Source organism: Aythya ferina (genome assembly GCF_964211825.1).
Source record: "Aythya ferina genome assembly, chromosome: 3".
Lineage (NCBI taxonomy): Eukaryota > Metazoa > Chordata > Aves > Anseriformes > Anatidae > Aythya > Aythya ferina.
The window spans coordinates 53691688-53716489 of record NC_140298.1 but is presented as its reverse complement, the minus strand read 5'-3'; the positions used below and the strand labels follow the sequence as shown (position 1 = coordinate 53716489).

Here is a 24802-nt window from a genome sequence, read left to right as displayed (position 1 = left end):
AAAGGCACTTCTGCTATGTCTGGTTTCATATTCTGCTGGTATAAATGGCTACATATTGAGCTGTAACACACTGATGAAACTCCAGTAGCATTACTACAATTTACAACTTGAAAGGATTTGGCCTTCAATCTTTATTACACAGTCCATGGCAGAAACAAAATATTTTACACTAAAAGCATATTCTGTTACACAGATTTGAACAATGAAAACAAGAAATACATTTTTGCTACAGAAATTAAAAAAAAAAAAAAAGAAAAAGAAAACAAGACAAAACAGCAACCCCATTCCATACAGTTGTATTTTAGAATATGCTTAAATTCATCAGTGTTCCCCCCCATTACCCCCAGTTAGCTATTGATGATTTATTTACAAAGCAAGTAACAAACAATGGCTAGAAAATACCATTGCACCACAATTATCTACATAGATATTTCTATTTTTCATACTAGAAAACAGCTAAGATGGCATTTACTTTGGTACAATGTTTCTTTCATAAATCTTAATGTGTTTTAGTAGCTAATACAAAATGGAGATGCGGACTGTACTACCTTAATTAGAAAAGCAAACATATGGGTTTGGTTAAGAAAAAAATAGATTTTTATCAAAATGTAACTTTATTTTTATTTATTTATTTTTATTATTATTTATTTATGTATTTTTTAAAGCAGCTCTAATGTGTTTACTCTTCCAAGCACTTCACACAGGGACTGTTGCTGACTTCCAAATTTGAGATGTTGCTGACAGGGCAGTTGAAGTTTGAGAAACTAGATGAAAGAGAATTTATCAGCTGCCTGTGCCAGCCCTGACAAGCTTATAGCTGTGCATCTATTTGTACTGGAACTTATAGTAATAGAGTCAATGCTATCTTGGGGATCATTCTACAATCAATAACAGCATGGAATACTTCCATTTATTTATTTATTTCAGAAGTACTGACACTTCATGGTTTTCATTGTAAAAGTCTAGTTCTTATGTGAGAAATAGAGGAGGAAGGTGAAACTTAGGGGTTGTATTATTTTCTTTAAATGAGCACTGAAAGAAATATTTTCCCTCTGAAGCTGTGGAACATGCAATACGAGACGACCTCTTGACTTGCCAATGTGTTATTCTAGATGATCTTGTGAAACTTCACCACACAAATAACCTGCACAGAAAACACCTCTACAAAGAAATTTTAGATGTAAATTGAGTACCCAACAGTATTTCAACTCCGTTTCCCATTATTTCCTGTTATTAAAAACTCACCTTCACTTTTCAAATTATAGTAGTCTGTCCTTTTAATTTTTGTCTCCAATCTGTTTAACACCACTGTAACTTGTCAGAGCACGTCAGATAGCTACAGATACAGTAGTTTTGCTGTAGACTAACATATGTATTCCTGGTTAACATGACTGTTTTGAACACTGGAAGCTGGAAAGCCCCTGTATCTCTTGGCTCTGCTTACCATTAAGTTTCATGTTTCTGTTATGTGCAATGCAGAAGTGCTGCAGAAGCAGGTTTTGACAGACTGGAAAAGCAGGCACTTTCCTCTGTAGTTTTTTAATTTATATTTACTTATTATTTATTTATTTATTTAGAGGGAAAGTGTGTCCTACACCTTCCCATAGCATACTGCACAGAAACACTGTGGCACTGGTTTGTAATTACTTTGAGAGCTATGCAGCAGGAGACCCTGTCACGGCAGTGGGGTGGTTTCAGCTTCTTGGAGTTCCAACTGAAAGGAAAGAAATTGCAAACACAATGAGCAGTTACTTGATTTCTGCCCTCCCACCAGTTTGCATGTGTGTGCGTTTTGTTCTTTTTAAAGAATAATTCACTTATAATTTGCAGCTACTGCCCTGTAAAGCTGAACTGGTAGCCCAGGCAGCAAGGCAAGAATATGCCTTTGTCATAAAGCAACAAAGGCAGAGTAAATGATTAGAGAAAAGTTTTGTATCTGAGCTTAAATGACAGAAAAACATTAGATCAGCAGTGCTGTTGTATTTGAATTAGTCTATTTCATAGCAAGCCAGTTGTTTTCTTGCTAGAGGGAAACCCTCAATGAATTTCACTTGTATTGGATTTCACTCCCTCCCTGTATTATTTCTGCAGCAACCGCAGGTAAGTTGGTATTTTACATGCCTATTAGTATCTTTTCTGTGTTCACACTCGTAAATTGACTAACTTCTGGATTTGAATTTAAAGATCCAGTTTGCATTTTGTGTGAGATGGAGTTACATCAGCAAACAAACCCAAGCATTCCCCTGTTCCACGCATCTATGGTATCCACACCAAGTCGTATTCACAGACAGGCATGATAGCACTACAGAAATGGTCAGGCAAATCTGCCTAGGACACATCATGTCCTGAAAGTCTGCAACCCGTTTTACCATTCAGCAACCAGAACATGTTGAAAATGGGGGAGACAGTGTCATTGAAGTGTTTATGGTATGGAAAGCAGAATCACAGATGAACCTTGATGGACACAAATGAGGAGAACATGTTATACATGGGCAAGGATTTTGAGGTGGGGAGAAGGTGCATTTTCTAACTGGATTGCTTTCCCGGAGCCTTCTGCAGTCATATCTGTTAGGACTACTGACTGGAGATAAATTTTTCCAAGGCCAAAACATAACTCAAATGCTCATTCAGTTCAACATGCTATATTTAGGGATTTTCTTTATTCTGTATTAGAAATGTTCCTCCTCCTCAACTTTTTGTCAGAAATTGACCTGATTCAAAATCTGAATATCCCTGTCATTTGGAGAAGTCTAGATCCAGAAAATATTTTTGAAGTTCATACTCACTTCTGAATTAAATTAATAGAAATTTCATTTCAGATAGCATTTGAAAAATGTCTCAGTCATGTGGTTTAATTTTTAGGTAGTCCTGTGGTCTTGTGTATGGAGCTAGGAGTTGGACTCAATGATCCTTGTGGGTCCCTTCATTCAAACTCAGGATATTCTATTGTTCTTTTGTGGATTGGATACAGTTTTTTGTTTGTTTGTTTGTTTTTGTTTGTTTTTTAACGGTGAACTTTCTTCTTCTAATTTCTTATGGAAAAAGTGAAATGTTTTTGTCTCCATTTTTTCTAATTCACAGTTCAAGAAATGCCACAAACACAAACAACCTTACAATGCATCTAACTAGTTTCAGTGCTCATAGCATTGTTTATAGTTGCTGCCTTTAATGAAATTGTTCAGCAAACACATTCTGTTTTCTTTGGTACCTAGAAGATTCACAAGGATCCCATGTCAATGCAAATGTTCAAGACTTTTAAATCTAGCAGAGATTCTCCATGCATCTGAAGTAAAAGCCATTTCAAAATTTGTTAAAGTCTTTGTTATGAACCAGGTTAATATCAATGACATCAAAACAATTCAGACATTTGCAAAAGCTAATATTTGGTCCTTTTATTAGCATTCCCAACTAATATTGAGTCATGCAGAGAAAAATTTGAAGTAAGCAGTTCTGTTCTGCAAGATTTTTTCCAGTGTTCTGTCATTCCTATTTTCTTGCAAATGCACTTGAAAGATTGCACATGCTTCTCTGAAAATTAAAGTGAGTCAAACCTCTAAGCTCACCCTGAAACAATGTGACCTGAACGTTCTGACACAGACATTAGCCAAGTAACCTGGGATACATCCCCCACAGATGTGAAGCATCTAATTCTTAAAATTCCAGATTCTGCAGGCCTGACTAGCCACTGTCTTTTCTCCCTCAGAAATCTGTTGCTCCACTGGACATGTACTATTTTTCATAAATGCTCACACCATGTTTCACACAGTGTTTCATTTCTGGGGGAGGTCAGAACTTGTTTTGCACTTTTCCTAAATGTTGATAAAACAATAAACAAATTCTTAACCAAGAAGAGCTTTTCTGTAATGTCAAAGAGCCATAACGGATTCCAAATGATAGTATCTTAACTCAGAATAATATGAACATTTGTATCTCTTGTTTTGCACTGATAGAAAACACAGTTGTTGTTCCCACAAGTGAGTGCTTATTTTAAGTGCTTCAAGAGTGTGAGGCCCCAAGCAGTTGAGTGCTTGCAGCTCTCATTAACTTTAGCAGGAGTAAGAATTCTCACTTGGGAAAAACAAAACAAAACAAAAAAACAACACAACTTGTAGAACATCTGTTTCTATGAAAATAGCTTGAACTGTGCTGAGCACTATACACTGCACAATTAGGATTCATACCAAATGCTCTCCAAGGCCCTGTCTATACAAGAAAGAGCTTGTCAGTATACTTAGATCAATACTGATATACTGGCTAGACTTGCCTGTACAGCAAGCACTTACCTGTGAAAAGAATACCCTGTGAATAGAATTTACAAAGCTCCCCAAGTGTTTGAGCAAAGTGTTTTTTTGTTGTTTTCTGAGAATAAAAGATGAATTCACCCAAGGGCTTTCTCTGTCTAAAATAAATAAATAAAATGCTACATTTGTAAAAACTTCCCAGAAAATCTTTCCAGAACAGATTAGTCCTACAACCCTACTGTCATGTAGATAGTAAGAGACACCAAAAATGTCTTTTACAGAAAAGTTTTTTGGAGAAGAAAATAAGTAAATGAAGTTTAATATTCTGGTTTAAACATGGCTTGGTGTGAATGTATTTCATAGCTTCTGAGGAGGGTGGAAAGGACTGCACCTACTAGCTGGTGTGCTGCTCTCTAGGGAGCACAGCAGTCAGAAGGTTCAGGTCAGCATCCATCAGGTACATCTGGCTGAAATAAACCAGCGGCAACAGCTGCTCAAGCAAGGACTGCTGCAGTGATGGTGAGGGAAGTGAAAATGGGCCCATTAAATTTCAAATTCTCTCAAATACCAGACCATGCAAACAGACCTGTCCACACATCTATGAGGACAAGAGTTTCCAAGTGATGGCTTCTTCTCCCTAGCCTCGGGGGAAACATGCCAGCTAGCTGCTAGGAAGAGCTACAGAAGTAGTGAAAGCTACGTAGTCACACAGTTTCTTACAGTTCTGAGCACATTTATTTTGTTACATGCATATTGGCTTTTTGCTTCAATTTCCTCCCTTGCTTCCTCACTCTGACCTTATTCCTTATGTTCTCCTTTCTCCTCTGCATTCTTCCTGTCACCTATCTTTCTCTTCAGCATCTGTCCTGTCACTTCTCTTTACCTGTGCTTTAACTCTTCTTAACTCATTCTACCAATATCTCCTGAAGGAAACTAACACAAAATCTCCAACTATGTGATTAGCTTGATCCTTACTTACATTCTTACTTCCATAAAAAAGCTCACTTCTATCCCTGCCTCAACTAGCTTTCTCTCTTGTTGGTGTAGGTTGAAAGATCTTTGTGGGAAGGATCATCTTCTGTCCTGTTTGCTCAGTGCACAGTGAAATAGACTTTATCTCAGTCAGACTCTAGGTGGTACCACAGTAATCTCTGCTAAGGATAGAAGTTTAAGAAGCCATGGCTCTCCTAAAATTAATGTAAAGAAGTATAAGTAAATGTAGAAAATGTGTTATTACACACTGCGCTGTAAAAAGCTGAAAAAGCTAGACATGAACTAGATAAAGATACAACCCCATTGTCAGACACATGCACAAAATTGACTCCATTGAGAGTTGCAAAAGCCTTAGTGAGAGCTGAATCCATCTACTAAACTTTTGCTACAAGTGGTGAATACTACACGTATATACATACATACATGTATGTGACCATGCCAAGTTTGGCAGTTCTGCTCCACCACTGAAGTGTGGGTAAGACTGAGCAGACACTAACTGATTTCTCAGCCTGCAGCTTGGCATGTGCAAATCATGTTCTGGTGAATAACACCACTAGCTGCAGATGCTCAATAGACCTTCCTCATCTCCCTTCTGCTTTCTCCTTCCTCTTTTTCTGGTGCATTTACTTTGTATGGATAAGGTAATATTCTGATCTGGGCTTCCTGATTGCCCGTGTGACAGGTAAGCTATTTCTTTCACAAAAAGCCACTTTTCTGCATCTCGAGAAAGCAGCTAGCTTGTGGGTGAAGGGCCAGCAGTGAGAAGCTCATGAAGGAGCAAACTAAGGATATTGCCAATGTTCCAATGAAAGATGAGGTGGCAAAGAATAAATGCTTCTACCTTTATTTGTTCTTTTTAATGAGAGAAGATTCAAACCTTTTCTAACAATCATTAGGCTTGTATATTAAAATTGCCTTTGTGTTTTGCTTATGTTCACCGAGGGATATGCTTTGGAAACGGGAATAATCACAGATGCATGGATGCCAAATATGTAACAAAAATTATTTTTTTTTTTTCCCCAAAAAAAGCTAAGCAAAAATAGCCTGAATAAAAACAATCTTTCTCCTGGTATCTGCTGTGCCATAAAATTCCTACTCTGTAAACAGGTAAATGGCACAATACTCCTTAATATGTGTGTGTATACAAGTATATTTATATATTTATATATCTATCTATCAAAACCTACACTAGCCAACACAGATATTGATCTGATACAAGAACTGCATGCAGATGACCTTTGTTTACTTCTTGCATCTCTTCCAGGAGAAACAGGGCCTTGTAGGCCTTTCTTGTACATCAATCAGAAAGTGTACATGCAGTTTATTCTCTTTTCAGTTTACTGATGAATTGGTAGGAGAGAGACATATATATCGGCCCAACCCTGTCTCCCTCAACAGACAGAATAGATTTGATTATTCTCTAACCCATTCTAAATCGGACACCTGTTGTAAACCTTATGTGAATGAAACACTCTGTTTTGGGTGTTGTGTATATACATGCACGGGTGTTGTGTATATACATGCACACTGGACCCTATCATGCAAGGTACCTTTGAAAGCCCTCAGCTTTTGGGCATCAACTAGAGTATAGAACAACTTGCACCATGCAGGACTGGGGTCTCTGTGTGTGAATACACCAGCTTCAAATGTAGCCCTGAAGGTGTTCAGACTTTCAAATAGCTACAAATCAGTATAAACTGTAACTTCAGAATACATGTCATCTCCAAGCGGGTGGCCTGAATCCAGAGATGACATCTCCACTGCTAGTCATACCTGATGGTTAGTCCTGTCCACAGTGTTGGCAGTGGAAGCATGGTCACGAGTGTTTTGGCGGACTCGGGTGGAGTTTTGCTGCTCAATGGTTGAGGAGGTGGGGATGCAGAACTCTCTGAAACATCTTTTGAAATTCTCATCTAGAAATGCATACAGGACTGGATTAAGGCAACTATTTGTATACCCTAAAGCAATACAGAAGTGCCAGGAGACAGTTTGGAAAGTAGTTTCTGGGATGTTGACCAGGGCTTTAACGATGACATAAATGTGGATGGGAGTCCAGCAGACGATAAACACTGCCACCACTACAAGAACCATCCTTGTGATTCTCCGCAAGTTCCTGTCCTTCTCCTTGGAGCCAGATAACATGCGAACACTCTTCAGGCGTAAAATCATCAGCCCATAGCACACAGTAATGATCAGGACTGGCATGATGAAAGCAAAGATGAAAACACAGATTTTCAAGAGGTTCTCCCAGTACCAAGCAGGGTGAGAGAACTTAAGTGTGCAGTCAATAGAGCCTAGAGATAAAAAAAAAAAAGAGTAGAGAAGAACAAGCTGGTCAGTTTGGCACTTGCTTCCCTTCAAAACTTTTTTGTTATATATCATGAGCAAATACATGAAGATTTACTATGTAAATAACAAAAAGAAAGCAATCTGTGATCTGTCATTGGCACAAATACTGATAGAACACAGCACTGCAAAATATGTATGAAGCCTTAGAAAAACAAGAGCAAAAAGTAACGTTCTTTGTATTATATTGTTTGGAATTCTGCATATATTTAACAAGAAAAATAGTTGAATTGTCATAAATGTTCAAACTTTGGTTCATTTTCACTTTTAAGATAAAACCTGGTGAAAATATGATGATTTCAGCACTGTAGTTTGGGCATTTAAAGGCAAAGGGGAAAAGGATGACATGACACATGGCAACTGTGCACTTTGGAGTGTTTTTGATTTATGTTGAGATGCTGTCACTTGAAGGGCACCACTGAGCACCAGTGATCCAGAACGTGCTCTCAGTTCTGTACCACGTTCTGCTAGATGAGGTAGAAAATGAAGACCAGCAACTTCAGTGGGAATATCTGGGGTAAAGCACAGGCTCCTGTGCTTTAACAGAGTGCATATACCCCTATAGCTGAAGGTAGGCACAAATGCTTTTCCAAACACTACAATGGCTGTCTAGGGCAGCAAGACTCACATGGATCCCGCTGGAGTTGCTGGTTGTCAAAGACTGATCACATGAAGAGCTGTCTCTCTGGTCAAGAAGAGCCAGCTGCCAAATTTTTCAAGATGGCTATTTGCACTAACACCTGATTCATACAGCTTGCAGGTCAAAAGTTAGTTCACTGTCTCTACAATAAAAAGAAAGAATGCAGAAAGGAGTTTAAACACTGAAATATTCAATTTAGGAATGAAAACAAGACTTACCATGCCTGTATTTAGTAGTTGCCATGAACATAACTGGCAGTCCAATGGCAGAAGAAAGAATCCAGTTGCAGACGTTAACTATTTTTGCATTTCTGGGGGTACGAAAATCAAGGGCCTTAACTGGGTGGCAGACAGCTACATAGCGATCCACACTCATGGTGCAGAGCGTAAAGATACTGGTGAACATATTGTAGTAGTCTATGGATATAACAATTTTACAAAGGATTGTACCAAATGGCCATGTTCCCATCAAATAATTCACGCTCTGGAATGGCAGAGTACTTGTTGCTAATGCATCCGCCAATGCAAGATTGAAAATATAGATATTGGTGGCAGTCTTCATTTTCGTGTACCTAGAAAAAAAAAATCAGCAAAGAATGTGAATGATCACAACTATCAATGTCAAACAAAATTGAGGCCAGAACAACACCCCATAATCAGCCCATAAATCATGGTAAGTGACTTTCAGATTAGCATGCCAGAGGATGGGTAGAGAAAAACTCAGAACAAATGGAACACCATCTCTTCACTGACACTACGATGGGCCTTATTCCACTTAAATATGAAACAATTTTTGGTTTTGGTGTCTTGTTTTCATTGTTGGTTTAAGCCTAAAAGTTCTTGGACTTTCCATTATTTCATGTAATGGGCTCTGTAGGCTATTCTTTGTTTTTCTAATCACCATTTTCTTATAAAGAAAGGAATCCAAGCTTTTGCAGTGATAGAAAGCATTTACTTCCACAATTGCTTAAACAACAAAAGCCTACTGAAATTCACAATATTCCTTTCAGTGATTTCTATGGGATTTGAGTATTGCTCTGTACTGAATATTTAGAGATTTTATAAAGAGCTTATTTCTAAAAAGCACATTTTGTTAAAGGTGTATTTCTCCAAATAAGTAGATTATCAGTGTCCCCAGGATTGTATTTTTTATATGAACAAATAAATACTGAAAATTGATTAAAACAGATTTTTATCAGCATGAAAAATAATGGTCCTCAAAATGGAGCTCTTCAAAGCCTTGATCTTAGCTGTTATTATATCTGTTCTTAAGGTATCCTTAAGTCTACCTATTTGAAGAAACCATACAAACAGTTCTATCAAATTCCTATACTTCAGAGGACTGGATTTTATATGTAATTAAAGTCACAGGCTATCTATAGAGCTAACTTATAATGCTGAAAGCACTGTGTTTATAAATGTGATCTTTTAGCAGATATTGTTTTCACACTTTCATTCAAGGCCATTAAAGAATCTTAAACCAAACAAATGTGTAAAGAAAAAATCTTAAAGGCAAGCCCCAGAAAATGTGAATGCTGGTATTTAAATTAGACTGGCAGTTTAGTATCTGAAACACTGACTACATTAAGTTTTGCATTACACTGAGTAAGGTTGCAAGTGAGGACAGAAGTTGTCTTTGAGCAACATTACTTTTATTTTCACAGCTCTGCAGTGAAATATGAATACAGTAACATGATGATTCAACATTTTGGTGAACATTTAGCTCAACAGTGCCATGGATAAATACTCAATTTATTTATGCTCATTATAATACTGACACCCACCAATATGCTTCTTCTATCTCCTCATGGCAGGTTTTGTACCATAAAACATCAATTTTTATACAGTGCTTTTTGTTGATATTAGGAGATGATAGATCAGATTCACAACTTTAAGTCTGTCTAACTCTGTAGGCAGCACTCCATCTCGCTTTTATCTGTTCTATCCAGCAAAGGTTTAAAATACACTTGGAATAAGCAAATGCAGTAAGGAAAGCCCTTTGAATCCTTCTGAAATAGCCACTAAGTTCCTAGCACTCCAGGATAAATAAAAACCTTCAACTGCCAGGCCATGGGCCAACTGTAGTTTGCAAACCAAACAAAAGGTTCATCAAACTAACCTAGATAGACTCTGCTTCCAGTGTACAAAGTGTAATAGCACCTTGAGCAGGGAAAAAGGCGCACCTTGCCATCCACATCCTTACATGCAAGAAGAAAGAGATGTGTTCATGCCTGTGCATCTCTCTCTTTCTGTAAGATGTGTGCCACAGCTCTGTTTGTGGTCCACTTCAACAGGGAAGTCTCCAGATGATCACCTCTAAATATTTTGAAGAAATGTTTTAAGTCTCAATGGCTCAAATAAAGAGCAAATTAACATGAATAACATAACGTACAGAGGGAGGGAGGGAGGGAGGGAGGGAGGGAGGAAGGAAGGAAGGAAGGAAGGAAGGAAGGAAGGAAGGAAGGAAGGAAGGAAGGAAGGAAGGAAGGAAGGAAGGAAGGAAGGAAGGAAGAGAAAGAAAGGAAGAAAGGAAGAAAGGAAGGAAGGAAGGAAGGAAGGAAGGAAGGAAGGAAGGAAGGAAGGAAGGAAGAAAGAAAGGAAGAAAGAAAGGAAGGAAGGAAGGAAGGAAGGAAGGAAGGAAGGAAGAAAGAAAGAAAGAAAGAAAGAAAGAAAGAAAGAAAGAAAGAAAGAAAGAAAGAAAGAAAGAAAGAAAGAAAGAAAGAAAGAAAGAAAGAAAGAAAGAAAGAAAGAAAGAAAGAAAGAAAGAAAGAAAGAAAGAAAGAAAGAAAGAAAGAAAGAAAGAAAGAAAGGAAAGGAAAGAAAGGAAAGGAAAGGAAAGGAAAGGAAAGGAAGAAAGGAAAGGAAAGGAAAGGAAAGGAAAGGAAAGGAAAGGAAAGGAAAGGAAAGGAAAGGAAAGGAAAGGAAAGGAAAGGAAAGGAAAGGAAAGGAAAGGAAAGGAAAGGAAAGGAAAGGAAAGGAAAGGAAAGGAAAGGAAAGGAAGAGAATTTAGTCCATAGCATGCTTTTTCTAAGCCTAATAGACACAGCTGATAGACTGGCACCTGAGTCTTGTCCAATGGACAAACCATTTCCATTCATGTGTGTTGTTGAAATATAGACTCCTCCAGACCCTTCAGCCCTTTTGTAACACATCAGTCTTACACCATCTTTGTACCACTGTCTGGTGCAAAGACTAAACACAGACTAGCTTCTCTAGCTTCTTTGCATATCTTAGGAGATAGAATGGCTGATGGAAGATTGGTAACAACTACTTTCAGCAGCACGAAGTCTACAGACAAAGCTTTTGTCCATAGAATGCTAATTTGGAGACGAAGGCTGCTTCAATTGATCTGTGTTTAAGTAAAATGCAAAATATATGAAAAACTAGCTTAATTAGAAAAGATTCATTGCAGAAAGCAGCCATTTGTGAAACTTGCTTGGCTGCTCAAAGAAACAACAGACAGCAATTACGTCTTGCATTCAGACAACCTCACATAACTCTTGTTGATGCTGGAGATTTGGTTAGCGTTCAAATTCATGTTCTTCCTGCATAAATGACTTGTTAAACAAATGAAGAATCATTATGTGCATGCATTAGATTAGTTGAGGTCTCCTTGGGTGGGAAGATTAAAACATGTGAAGCATGCCTAGTTGAACCAATTTAAATGAACATTTATTTTCATGGCTGTTCTGGTACATCTTGTACATGCAACCCCCCAAAAAAAGGATTTTTTTTTTGTGTGTGTGTGCTTTCCTAAAACATGAGGTATATTCAATTTTTATTGAGCCCTTGATGGTTTGACAAAGGTTTAGTCTGGGCTGGACAACCCTTTCTTCTCTTTAACAATCCAGTAAGCATGTTTGATGCTGAAATGATGTCTCTCTGCTAGGCCATATCCTGAAAAGTACCTTTGGTCTCAAGTAATAGAATTAACTGATGGCTATCCTTTCTAATTGTCCTTTTCCTTTCTTTGCATTGCAGTGGGTCTCTTTCTAAAACGTTAAAGACCTGCTCAGTATCTCAGGTACAACTGTGGTTTTGTAGGAGGCTGCTACTGATTAACGCTTTGAAAGCTTTAAAAGTAACATATGTTCTGTAAGAGTCTAATCTACCTGTCTGGGACCACATGGTTTCATCAGCTTAAAGACTTGGTATTGATTCTTATATTCATAAATACTCCAGGATACTTATGCTGTAAAGCCATTAAACTCAAGCTCTACGTACAAGCAACATAAATTTGTGTACAAACCTTACATGTTATTATGTAGTCAGGCCATCTGGATTGGAGGTGACATACTGTGGTTAACAATCAACTCATCCTTTTGATTTATGTTCCCCATAGGAGATTACATATGTGGATGTAATTCAAAAATAACAATCCCTCAGGGAAAGGATGCAAAAAAAACCCACCAAAACCAAACCAAACAAAACAACAACAACAACAAACACAAAAACCAAAGCCAACTCCAGCAGGTACAACACTATAACAGAAAATGTTCATGCTTAATCAAAGTGAAATTCTGCACATTTGCTTACTTCCTGCACTGACCCTGAGTTTGGGGGCAAAAACTGAACTGGGGAAGGGAACAAAATGTACTGCCATTAAGACAGACAACCGTTTGCTGCCATTCAAACCTTGCCAGTCACTGCTGTGAAGGAGATCAGAGTGCAAATGCTGAACTCCGTTGGTGAATATAGGGCACCATGAAGTTATCTGTTGCCTAAAGATAAAATTAATCTGGCTTCTCTCTCAGATTTTACATGATTACAAGACAGCAAAACCTAACTAAGCTTTGGGGTTGTGAAGTGTGTATTGGTGGTTTAATTAGAATCATTAAAAATTCAAACAAATACCAGGCATCGCTTTAGGTGCCAAGGCATGACATACTGAGTGTGATAGGCCTAAGAGTGAAAGGCATAGTTATTTGATGTACTTGGTGGGGAATGCAGCAAGTCCTACAACCACAGGATGCCAGAAAAGCTGTCCTCTAACTTCCTCACATACCAGCAAGTGGATGCATGTTTGCTAAAGGAGCTTCAAGGTATGTTCTCAATGTGGATCTGAATGTAGGACACACAACTGCTTCAGCTGCTACCTCTTTTCTCCCTCATCCTTTGTTTTCCCACTGCTAAGTCCATTTTTCACTTTATTCTTCTCCATAGCACAAGTGAACTGAATCCAGAATTTCACCAAAGTTTACTTCCCAAGCTATCTTCCTATCTTTGACTTCCCAGCTTGATTTTTCCCCATATCTAGCTGTATTAAGGCATGTGCAGACCCACCACTTGGTGGCTTTTGCTCACACAGCCCAGTTAGGAGAAGGAAACAGAGCACACCACTTTTCATGGAGGAGCATCTGCTCAGGTCCTCTTCTCCTGTACTCAGAACCAATTAGCAACTTCAATCAGGCCTCAGCTTTGGGGCAGGGTGAGCTAAATGAAAGCCTCTGAGGCAGACATGACTTTCTTCAGACACCATTGCTGGTCTTTGCAGGAATGTTGTTGTGCCAATAACAGAGAGTCCTGAGGGCATCTGACTCATCCTGTTTTCAATTAATTACAATAATGTGTTGAGCTTTGGGCTAAAATTCTCTTGTTGCTGTTCCTGCTTTCTTTATTTTTTTTTTTTAATTTTTTTTTTTGTTACTGAGAGGGATCATATGGTGTTCCTCTTTCTGCTCTTTGGTTTGAATTAGTAAGCTTAGTCTTTTCCCAGGGGAAAAAACTTCCACCCCCCCCCCCCCCCCCCCCCCCAAATAATAAATCAACAACAAGAACAACAAAATAAGCTTCTATCTTTGGGAAAAATAGCTACTTTGCAGGGGAAGGCTGGTCCTTTCCCTTCCGGTCTGAATGAAAGGATTAACTAGCAGGAAGATTAATCCAGACAGAAAACAAGAAAACACACACTCCACAGTGACCAACAGGTAACTATTTTATTATCATATTTCTCTCATTATTTTCATGCCTTTTTAATTACATGTATATGCAAAATATACTTGGAGCCAGCTAAGGACAGGTCTTTAGATATATATCCACATCAATTTGCCAGGCAAACATTCAAGATGTTGCAATGTCTTATAACTCCTATCACCCTAATTTATTTTTCTTTTCCCAGACACCACCAACAGCTATTTAATAATAAAAAGAAATGACAGCAATATGTCTGTTCCAATTCCCATACAGTCAACTGCTAGTACACTGAACTCTTCCCCTCAGCCTAGTAAGAAAAGGGAAACATTATCCCCAAATTATTCCAGGACTTATTCTGACCTGATTGTTAAGCCACCTTTAGCTCAGTTTCTGTGTGCTTGGAAGTACGTATGGGTTGTCAGTAATGGCTGTTGCTTTCACAGTTATTGTGTAACACATCTCTGAGAAATAAATCAATGGTGCTAAAAACAAAAACTCCGATATATTGTCATTATCAGGCAGCAGGTGCTTATTGCTGAAGTTTTTTGCTTTGCCAGGAAGACGTGCAAGGAAAACTGTCAGCATCTTTAACTTAACTTTCTCCCCTGTGCATTCAGGGAAGTGAAACCACTGACTACATCAATGATAACCGAGGTGAAATTTTTATAAGAGGGACAAGTTAACAGCTATTTTCCCTATTTTCAGAAGATAAGAAATCTTCCAGGTGCTGGTTCCCTCCTCCTGGTTTCTGTTCTTATCTCCTCATGTGAGGACTGTACATGAGACATCCCCTACTTAGTTCATAAGCTGGCAGGGAAGCTTTTGAAGGTAGTCTTGCTGCTAGAAGATATAAGATCCACAAAAGACTGATAAGGAAGAGCAGTTGTTATCCTCCCTGGTAAAAGGCTATCATAGTGAATATACAGAGTCTTTTCTGTGCAAGAGACAAGAATTTTCTTGTGAATGTGTTAAGTGTGACCTGGAAAGGAGCAACAGAGGTGAGATAAAGAGACTGGAGAGACTGGAGAGATCGTAAAGCTGCAGGAAGATGTGCCTGTAAAGCGAGAGTAATGGGGAAAGCTGGAGATGATGGAGAAAGGCATGACAGACAGATGGAGCAAGACTGTGTGTTTTGAGAAGACCAAATGAAAAGTACAAGAAAATATGGATTTGGTCCCATGTGACAAGGATGAGATAGTATCTGATACTAGAGCTCTAATGGAGGAACTGATTCCATCATTTTAGGAGGATTTGTGAAACTGGTTTCCTGGATAATTTTTCTACAGAGGCAGCAGATCCTAGGGCTGGAGGTCAGCACTGAGCAAGGGGAGAACAGCACAAGGCACCTTAACCGCTGCTCCTTGCTCCGCTTCAAAAAAGACTCCTGTTACACTGGGATTGCTCTGTACCATGCAGTGAGGAGGAGACGCCCCATCCTACACAAGCAGCTTTGTTTTGAGGTTTTATTCCTGATCTGAGGTACAAGATCTTATAGCTGATAATTGAACACTTCTCAGTGAGAAGGTGGAAAACATATGCTATTTCATGTTCTTCACAGTTACGCGAGTAGCTATAGTCTGTCATCTTTACTTTTTTTCATCATGCAAATTCAAAGGGAAATATGAATAAAATTTAAAAGTGTTTATCATTGAACAGATGAATGAGAATGCTTTTTAACAGTTAGGCTAAGCTGTGGAACTCCTTGCTAGTGAATACCCTTAAAATCCAACTTCCAAAGGGGAGCAGGGTCTTTGAAAGATAATGATAGCATCCCCACTAATACACCAATAAAGACAAATTCCATTGTATAGGCAAAGATGATTATGAGAAGAACTTTGAGATAAGCCTAATAGCAATTCACTAAATATCTGCTTTCAGGTTTTTCCAAGATATAGTTATAATGAATGGATTTGTGTTTTGAAGATAATTATCAAGGACTGAAAGCTTATTTTCACTTGGAATTGTAATGAAAATAAATTGTTTTTTTTGAAAGTATCCATTAATGAGGATCTCTAGAAAATGATTTTACTTCAGAAAATGATTTTTGAAAAGTGGTAATAAAAACAGCTTTGTTGAAAAGTGGTAATATTTGTGACAATTTATTTCCAACCTTATTTTAGATTCTGTTTTATTTAGGATTGCTGCATGGAAATGTTCACAGAAAATGAAAAAAAAAAAAGCAAAATGTTCACAGAAAGATGTTGAAAAACATGCTGATGCAAACTGCAGCTCAGAAAGTCTGTCCACAGTGTAACAGACTGCTAGAAGGAGTATCACACAGAGATGCTGCTATTTCTTCTACTCTTTGTCTAAACACCAGCTACTGGCTATGGCTGGAAAAGAGGTCATTAAGTTAGAATGATACTGAAACATTCATAATGTTTTGTCTGAGATATTTGTAAGTATGTCATCTTTTCATCTAGTTGCCACAAAAAGTCAGTAATATTACACTGTTTTTTACAAGGAAAGTAAAAACATTTTGGAAGTGTTTAACATTATTTTTCCTGCAGGCCATCATCAAAATGATACTCCAGAAAATACAGCAGGATCAGAACAGTTTTTCCAAGAGGAATTGAAAGAGAGGTGAAGTTTTATGTCCACTTCTGCCCAGGATTGCCAGGGGGCAGCTGCTGGCTAAGTGTAGGGACCTCCCCTGTGGGGTCAGCCCCATGTCCCACAGGTGAGAGCTGGCTGGGGCCAGGTGCCAGGTGCCCGCGGTGCCACCAGCTCTGGAGAGGCTGCTGGATAGTATCCTGTACCTGCCTCCTGCTCCTGAGGCAGACCAAGGCCATTCAGGGGTCTCTGACCATGGTCCTATCAATATAATTTAAACAAAATGAGAATACAAAGGTATCAGTGGTGTTTTACCTATCTGCTTCCCTTGATCCTGGGGGAGGGAGGGGAGCACCTCACTAGTCAAACATTTACCCATTAGCAAAGGTTAGTAAACTTCTACTGCAAACAGTGTGCAGAGACACCTGCCTTTCTGTAATGCCAGATGCTAAGGCTCACCCTCTCACTGTACCTCTCATTTAACTCGCCTTCTGTGCTGTTCCTGACCAGTCAAGCTCCTTCAGTTATGTTCACAGATCTTCTCTGACTTGTACCAGTGAGCACCATGAATTCATAATAGACACTACTGGTTAAGGCTGTTGGTAACAACATGGAGGTGGAAATATTTGTTTTCAGACAGCTGACAGCATTAGCATACACAGTTACACAGTATTACCCAAATGCAGAGATGTTCATGTGACTGTGGGCAGGAAAGAAAAGAATTAATTTTATGGATTTATTGGTTTTTAAATTCCCTGATGTATGTTGCTACAAGACATTCTATGGGCCTTCTTTCACACTGCTTCTGTGACTCCATGTTGCCTTGCAAAGAAGAGCTCTGTTTTTTAGAGAAATTGTCTTCATTTCAGCCTCTTTCAAGCTTGAGATCACTTTCAGCTTACATGTATTTCTCTAATCTGACTCTCCACTTCAAATGCTATAACCTCTTTGTAAACTCCCCAATTCTCCCCTTCTTTACACGTGTGATAATACTTATTCCTCTGGAGACATCAATTCTTCCTATAATTGAAATTTCACCCCAAATTCCCTTCTTAATAAAATACTTTTCCTGAAGCTTGAGTGAGCCAGGTTGTAGTAAACAGAGCTTTCAGTACAGTGTAGTCTTTCCAAATTAGATGATGTTTCAGTCACAGCTTTTTTGTCTTGTTTTGTTTTTGTTTGTTTTTCTTTTCAAAACATTGTTATGATGTTGGTTTGAGAAATGGAAAAAGCCCTTTGCTTCAAAGAGCGTTTCTTTCCCTATTTAAATATTGTGGGCTTTTTTTTTAAAACAAACAAACAAACAAACAAACAAACTTGAGTAATCATTTACTGTAATGAAATAAGGCATTTCTCTCCTCCTGCGAAGGACCACAGAGTACCTCAGGCCCCTTTGTTTATGATATGTGACAAAATTAATAGCAAAGCAATCAAGGCATCACTCTTGACTTGAGTGGCGCCAGCAGCTACTGATGGAATCACAGTCCTCTCGGGGCACTTCACATGGTGGAGTGCTGGGGTCTCAGAGAGCTACTCCACTCTTCTAGACCGGTGATGCCAAAGATGTTCAGCAACAATCTTTCACAGCTTTCCAGCATTGTGCATGCGGCCTTAATCACAGGGCACATTCTTCCCACTCTGATGTGTGACTAATATCCCACTGACTTGACTAGAAAGCAGGAAAAGCCTATAGATTACTGTGCAAATTAATTCAATACCATGTGGTACTAATTGTGCACTGTCTTGTTGCACTCTGCAGCAGCTAGAAGTAGCGTTTGTTGTTGGAACACCCGTAACTACACTGTGTTGATATCAGCAATTCACACTTACACAAAACACATAAGGAAAACAGATAATAAAAATTATCTACAGATTTTTCAGATTACTGGAAATTCATAGCTGGCAGTAAAACCTGACTATTATCGCTGTCACTCAGAAGGCATATTTTATACTTCACAAAGGGAACAGCTCAGTGTTAGTAACATGGGGTTCAGCTTCACACACTGCCGATCTAACATGCTGTAAATATTAATTCAAGGAGGAAAATATTCAGCTGAACAGAAAGCATTTGGAAGAATAAGGGGGGTGGTTGATGTTGCATTCTTTATAAAGAAAGAGTTATACAAAGCCAGTGTCACTGTGGATTGATAATGACATCAATTCCACATCAGGCAAGCACTTGCATGGCTCCAGCTCCAAGCCCATAGGTCTGCTTCATGTGGAAGAGTTGGAGTGACTGGATGGAATTTTAAGGTCATCTGTTTATAAGAAGAACATTATAGTTATTACAAAACATATTTCTAAAAAAGCTAAATGTCATATTAACACGCAGCACTCTGAATAGGAAGCCATTGTTGCTTTCACTGGGGCTGGAATCTGAGAGGTGAATAAGGACAGAATTTCAAAAATCTAATCATTTACCTCCCAACTGTTAGGATTTTCAAGGTAAACTAGGTACCAATATCACTTTAAAATCTTCTTTCTAGTAGTATTAATTCTTCTCAAAATTAATACAAACTTCAAAACCTCCTTTTCCTTGAGTTGGCATGGTGTGAAAGGTAGATAAAGAAGGGGAGCTTTATGTTATGTCAATTGCAATTCAGTGAAAGGTGTGCCTCATATCCTTGGCTGGATCTAAGGATACACGAATGTGAGCACACAATCTCATAATTTCATATGCACATTTAGTATGACTGCAAATGCTGTCATGGTAGTATAGTTTTCAACAAGAAATAAATCAAAAAGTTCCCTACTGCAGCTCAGGTAGACTAAACCTATATAGAAGCATAGAAAGGAAAGGCATTTTGTGATGCTTAAACAACAGATCCTATTCAACCATAACATGCAAGCTCTTTTTCATCCCAGACTGGTAAATAAGTGTATGGTATTAACTTGGAAGGAACTCTGTCATATGGAAAGCCGTTTTTGTTGTGAAAGCACAGGAGACCTGGATTCAGTCCTGTCTTTGCCACAGAATTCCTGGGTGGTTTTGGGGAAGCCACTTAATTGATTTGTGTTTTCCTCTGTAAAATGAATATACTTTTTTTTTTTTTTTTTTTTTTTTTTGTCTTCTCCTATTACTTCCAGCTTTTGTTTTTAAGCTATAATCTCTGGGAAGGATGCTCTCCTAAGATAGAAAGCTAAATGTAGGTGCCTTGTTCATTTTAGCTTTGTGGTGTAAGTGTAATTGAATTAATTAATGCAAGAAATATGAACCTAGAACAGGTTATGCCCACTATAAATACGTAACTCCAGGGACGACCTGCAGCATATGCTCTGCTGACAACCATCCTGGCTCTGTTATACTGTGTGTCTGCTTTTTCTCCCAGAGGAATGCATTCAACACTTGCTCATACAATTGCAGCCATGAGCACTTCTGCAGTCGTACCTTCGTACAGTCTCCAGAGAGAGCTTGAATCTCTGGCTGACCAAAACCACACACCAGTAGAAGAGCTTCCCAGCTCTGCCTATTTAAATCATAATCTCTAAACTATAGTTGTAGTTTGAGCCACTGATGCACACAATGTATGATCCCATTAGGTTTACGAGCTGCACAGGCTTTGCAGTGACATCCCCATGACATGCTGCCACATGCAGAAGGAAGCATCCTCCACCACGCCGTTGCACCCTCCTCAGCTCCGGCTTTTTATGGCCAGCACTGCCTCTAGCAAAACCGGTACGGAGCCTACCGGTGCCTGCGGGGCTCCTGCTGCCCGCTGCCCGCCTGCTACCCCGACCCCTCGGCACCGCTCAAAGGGAAACGGGCTGCTTCGCGGAGCCGGAGAGACCGGAGTCCCGGGGCGAGAAGGGAGCGCACCCCGGGGGCACCCTCCAGCAGCTCCCGTGGGTGGTTCCCACGGGCAAACACCGGTCCCGTCCCGTCCCGTCCCTCCCCGCCGCTCCGGGAGGTGGCAGTGTTCCTCCACGGAAGCCGCCTGCCCCGACCCCGGGCAACCAAAGGAGGGCCCCCCCTCCGCTTTTTTTTTTTTTTTTTTTTTTTTTTTTTTTTTTTTTTTTTTTTTTTTTTTTTTTTTTTTTTTTTTACGGTTTACGGCAATGAGATTCGTCACGCGTGGAAGACGCGCTTGCGAGTGACCTTGTAAAGCGCGGCGGCAGCTTGCGGGGGAGAAAGTCGCGACATGCGACAGCGCGGCTGGGCTGCTGGCAGAGGTCTCGACCCCGGCGTTTTTACACACGTGCACATGCACGGAGGTATATACGCACATACAGATACAGACGGATATAAACATGCACAGCAACACTTGGGGGAGCGCATCTATACATCCTGGCGGAGAGAGGCGTTCAGCCGCGATGCCATTTGTAATTTGCTCCTGCCTTTGGTCTGGGGTCAGCTGCGGGGATGTGCACCGCCTGTCTGTGAGCGCATCCTCACACACAGCGACCACAAGCTCTAAAACGCTCCCTGCCCAGCGGAGAGGTGCAAACTTCAGCCCTGGCGGGGCAGAGAGCAACGGGGCCGTAGCACGGCGGGGTCGCAGCGCATCTCCTCGCAGCGCGGCGCCCAGCCCCGCCGCCCCGTCGCAAGTTTCCTACTCCCGGTTTTTCTCCCTCCTTGGCCCCTTCCCCACAGCCCCTTTCCACTCCCCTCCCCTCCGCCGCCCCAGCGCGACCCCCGTCCCCCTTCTCGACGGCGGCGGCGGGCCGGGCGGGGCGGCACCCACCTGACGATGACATACATGACCAAGAAGTTGCCGAAGAGCCCCACGACGCACACCACGGAGTACAGGGCCATGATGGCGATGGCCGTGACCACCGAGGGCCCCCCGCCCGTCGGCGCGCAGGGCCCGCCGCCTCCTGCGCTGCCGTTGGCCCCGCCGCAGGGCTCGGAGCGGTTCCAGCCCGCCGCCGCCGAGCCGTTCCCCCAGGAGCCCGGCGGGGCGGCCGCGCAGGGCGGCACGGAGGGGCGGCAGGCGGCGGCCGAGGCGTTGGAGACGAACGGGTCCTCCAGGGCGCCGACCAGGAGCGGCGCCGAGCCGTTGCCCAGCAGGTAGGCGACGGCCATGGTGCGAGGCGGTGGCGGTGGCGGTGCCCGGACCGGTGGCGGTGGCGATGCCGGTGGCGGTGCGGAGCGGGCGGTGCCGGGGAGGCGGTGGCGGCGGCGGCTCCCGCCCGCCCCGACGGCGCGCCCCGCCGCTGGGTGCAGGCACATGTGTGCGGCGGGCGGGACGGGGAGGAGGGGCCTGCGGCGGCGGGGACGGCAAGGGGAGGGGGGGAGGTGGGGCTTGCCCCCCTCCTCGGCACCCCAAAAAGGCCCCGGGGGGGAGCGGGCAGCCCCCCGCGGCGGCCGACTCCCGGTGGGAGCGGAGCGGGGACCGCCCGCTGGAGGGCACGGGCAGCGGGGGCACACCAAGAGGTCTCCCAGTCCCTGCTGAGCCGTGGTGGCGCTTGATAGGAAAGGGTTTAAAGCGCTCCCTTCCACAGGGCATCGGCAGCGAACGGCGGGGGGAGAAAACCTGGCGACACGGAGTGAGGGGGCTAAGGAGCGGGGCAGGGAGGGGATGGGTATGGCACTGATGAACGTAGTGAATCAGGGATCGTGACAAAACGGTGCCCTCTGTGATTATATAGCTCGAGGAAGATGAGACTAGGAATAAAACGTGGTGAACTGTATGGCACCGCACCGGGAGGTGAGTGTGAGCCGAGCTGTGCTTTGGAAATGACTCGGATCTCACGGATCACAGAGGAGTTTCTGCTCCAAAGCTCTGAGCATCCCCTCTCCCAGACACCGGTGCAATTGTTATCGGATGTGATTTAATGGAAAAGGAAAGCATCAACACCATGCTCTGAACTGGAAAGCTGTCCGTGCGTTGTATGGGCTGCTTGAGTGGCCCGCTGCTTATTTCCACCAGCACATTTCTGTGATCAGTTTGTTCCAGATGAGCACAGAGATGCATCTCCAAGAGTGCCTGCTGGGTGGCTGCTCATTAATTACTGGGACCCAGCTCTTTTATTGTCTCTCATCAATGAAATCAGAGGGGATCCTTCGTAAGGCAAAAGAAAAAAAAATCAAAACACCTCCTAGTGAGCAGGAAGGAGACAGACAGGGTGGTAATTGCTCCTGCTGCTGCATCTCATGCTTAGTGCATCTGCTTACCACAGAGCACCTCCTGCTACTTCAAGAGTGGTAATGGCAGAAACAGAGAAGAGGAGGGTTGCACCTTGCCAGAAAGATGCAAAAATACAGCCGTTTTAGTCCGAGTTCCTGTGCTTCCATGTCAGAAGCAACCAGGCAACCAGTGCTGATTAGGGCAGGGAGGAGAGGAAGGGCACACAAACTCTTCAAAAGTCTCTCTCACCATTAACAGTGGGGAGTAAGAAGAGGGAAAGTGAAAGGGGTGTCACTGGACTTTGGGAGGGACATGGATCTGGGTAATAGGTGTTCTTTTTTTTTTTTTTTTTTTTTTTTTTTGAGTTATGTACTGATAAGTCTTGTCAGAGATACAGTGGAATGGAGGAAGAAAATCAGGCAAGCTGTTTAGGGGAGCTTTTTGTAGGTAGCATGTATTGCTTCATGGCCAGAGAGAGTATTTTTGGCATCCTTTATTGATGGGAGAGAGCCATTTAGCATCATATTCAGAAAAAGAAAAAGAGCTTTAGAATAGGAAAAAATTGTGGACAAGGGGAAATGAAAGCAAGAACTCAGAGATATCAGATGGTGAAAGTCACTGCCTCTTTATCCCTTTATGAAGTATAGCCTGTTTAGTCATAGAGCAGGAGGAACAAGGCTTTAAAACTGCACCATTCTCAGACTTCTATCTCTGGATATGTGCATAGGGCAAGACCCTCTCTCACTGCTTCCCCTTTGTTCCACCAAAGCCATCAGAAGAGTTTAATGTAAGCCCAGACACAATTAGTGCTTAGCCCTATCGATACACCTGTGCCTGGCTGGGTAAGATGGGTGACAAAAATCAAGGCTGCTAGGGACTTTTTGGTGTACCCTGTGTAATAGCCCGTTTTGTATCATTCTAGATTATCAGAAGGGCCTTTAATGCATTAAAAATGAGTGTCTTAAAACAAGTTTTAAAAATAGATGCCCAGGTAAATCTAGTGTTATATACAAGGCTTTATTATTAAGATAGAAGAATTATTATGTCTGATTAAATCAAACTTTTGGCAGGTGCAGATGAAAACTGAGATCTCAGAGAGGATTGGCAATAAGCCTTGGGAGTTGAGCGCATTTAAGATAGGCCTCATTAAGCAAAGTTTCAAAGGTAAGGGAATGATAGCTAAATGCACCTCTCTGCAAAGTTATTATGAACGTTATTGCTCAAGGACATGGGCATTATGCAATAAATCTTTACAATAATGCTTTCAGATGGTGAAGGACAAATTAAGTATAATAATACATGAGACCCTTTCTTCAAATAATTTCAGATAGTGAAGGGCCGCATAGGAAAAATTCTGCTGAAAAGATATTTGTAAAATTGCAGACCAGTAATCCTGTGGATAGTATTGCAGGACATGTAGAAATGGGAAACACATAGCTTTAAGATATGTATATCTTAAATGGATGTCTCAACATTAGGCTGGGGGCAGAATTACAACCTCTGACTCAAATTAGATTTTTGCATGTCTCTTTTCTGACAGAGCATTAGGGATAGTTAAGTTCCCAAGGCTGTAACTAGAAATGGATGGGGTCAATACTTGCAGAGAATTTTAGGGTGGAAACAGTATATCAAAGATTGCCCTGTACTGGTCAGAGAGGTCACTCTCATGCAATTACAGATAACTCTACAGCAAAACCAGATTTTCATGTAGCAGGTTGACTTTCACAGCCTCTCTGTGAGTCCTAAAATGAATGGAAACCATGTTCCTTGCTTACAGGTCAGTTAATAAATACAACTAAGAGATTGGGTGTGGTGGCTCAGCACTCTGTAAAGAGGGCTGCTCTACTGGTACATATAGTAGCATGTACTAGTAGCCACTAGTAACATGGTGGTGGGACTTATTTCTTCTAGGATCAGGGCATGAAAGGGTCTGGAAGCAGACTGTGCTCTTCTTCAGCCTTGCTGATGGAACTATTCCCTCTCCTCACACAACGTTAGCCTATGCTGCATCCACATATCCCAACCAGACTAAGAAGCAGAAATTGTGCA

At 41.3% G+C, this 24802-nt stretch overlaps 1 protein-coding gene across 3 annotated transcripts; it reads right to left on the bottom strand.

Annotated features, from left to right (window-relative positions):
* Nucleotides 1-118: 118 nt before the first annotated feature.
* OPRM1 (opioid receptor mu 1) lies at nucleotides 119-21747 on the bottom strand. Of its 3 annotated transcripts, none has more exons than XM_084513236.1 (4): nucleotides 21368-21747; nucleotides 8439-8791; nucleotides 7008-7528; nucleotides 119-1714 (listed from the first exon to the last, which is right to left on the bottom strand). In XM_084513236.1, exons 1-4 carry the CDS (start codon nucleotides 21706-21708, stop codon nucleotides 1676-1678), a joined length of 1254 nt encoding a protein of 417 aa, XP_084369362.1. In that variant the 5' UTR covers nucleotides 21709-21747; the 3' UTR covers nucleotides 119-1675. The 3 variants fall into 3 exon arrangements, with proteins under 3 accessions (XP_084369362.1, XP_084369363.1, XP_084369364.1); XM_084513237.1 differs by lacking the exon at nucleotides 21368-21747 and adding an exon at nucleotides 10403-10515; XM_084513238.1 differs by lacking the exon at nucleotides 21368-21747 and adding an exon at nucleotides 10339-10402.
* Between the last annotated feature and the right edge of the window lie 3055 nt (nucleotides 21748-24802).

Bases quoted from the DNA above. Each gene is read 5' to 3' on its own strand.
- OPRM1 (XM_084513236.1), bottom strand. From the start codon at position 21,708: ATGGCCGTCGCCTACCTGCTGGGCAACGGCTCGGCGCCGCTCCTGGTC. The intron at 7,529-8,438 runs GTAAGTCTTGTT...TTTTATCTCTAG, and splicing joins AACTACTAAATACAGGCATG to GCTCTATTGACTGCACACTT. The intron at 1,715-7,007 runs GTATGACTAGCA...CTTTCCTTTCAG, and splicing joins TGGACAGGACTAACCATCAG to TTGGAACTCCAAGAAGCTGA.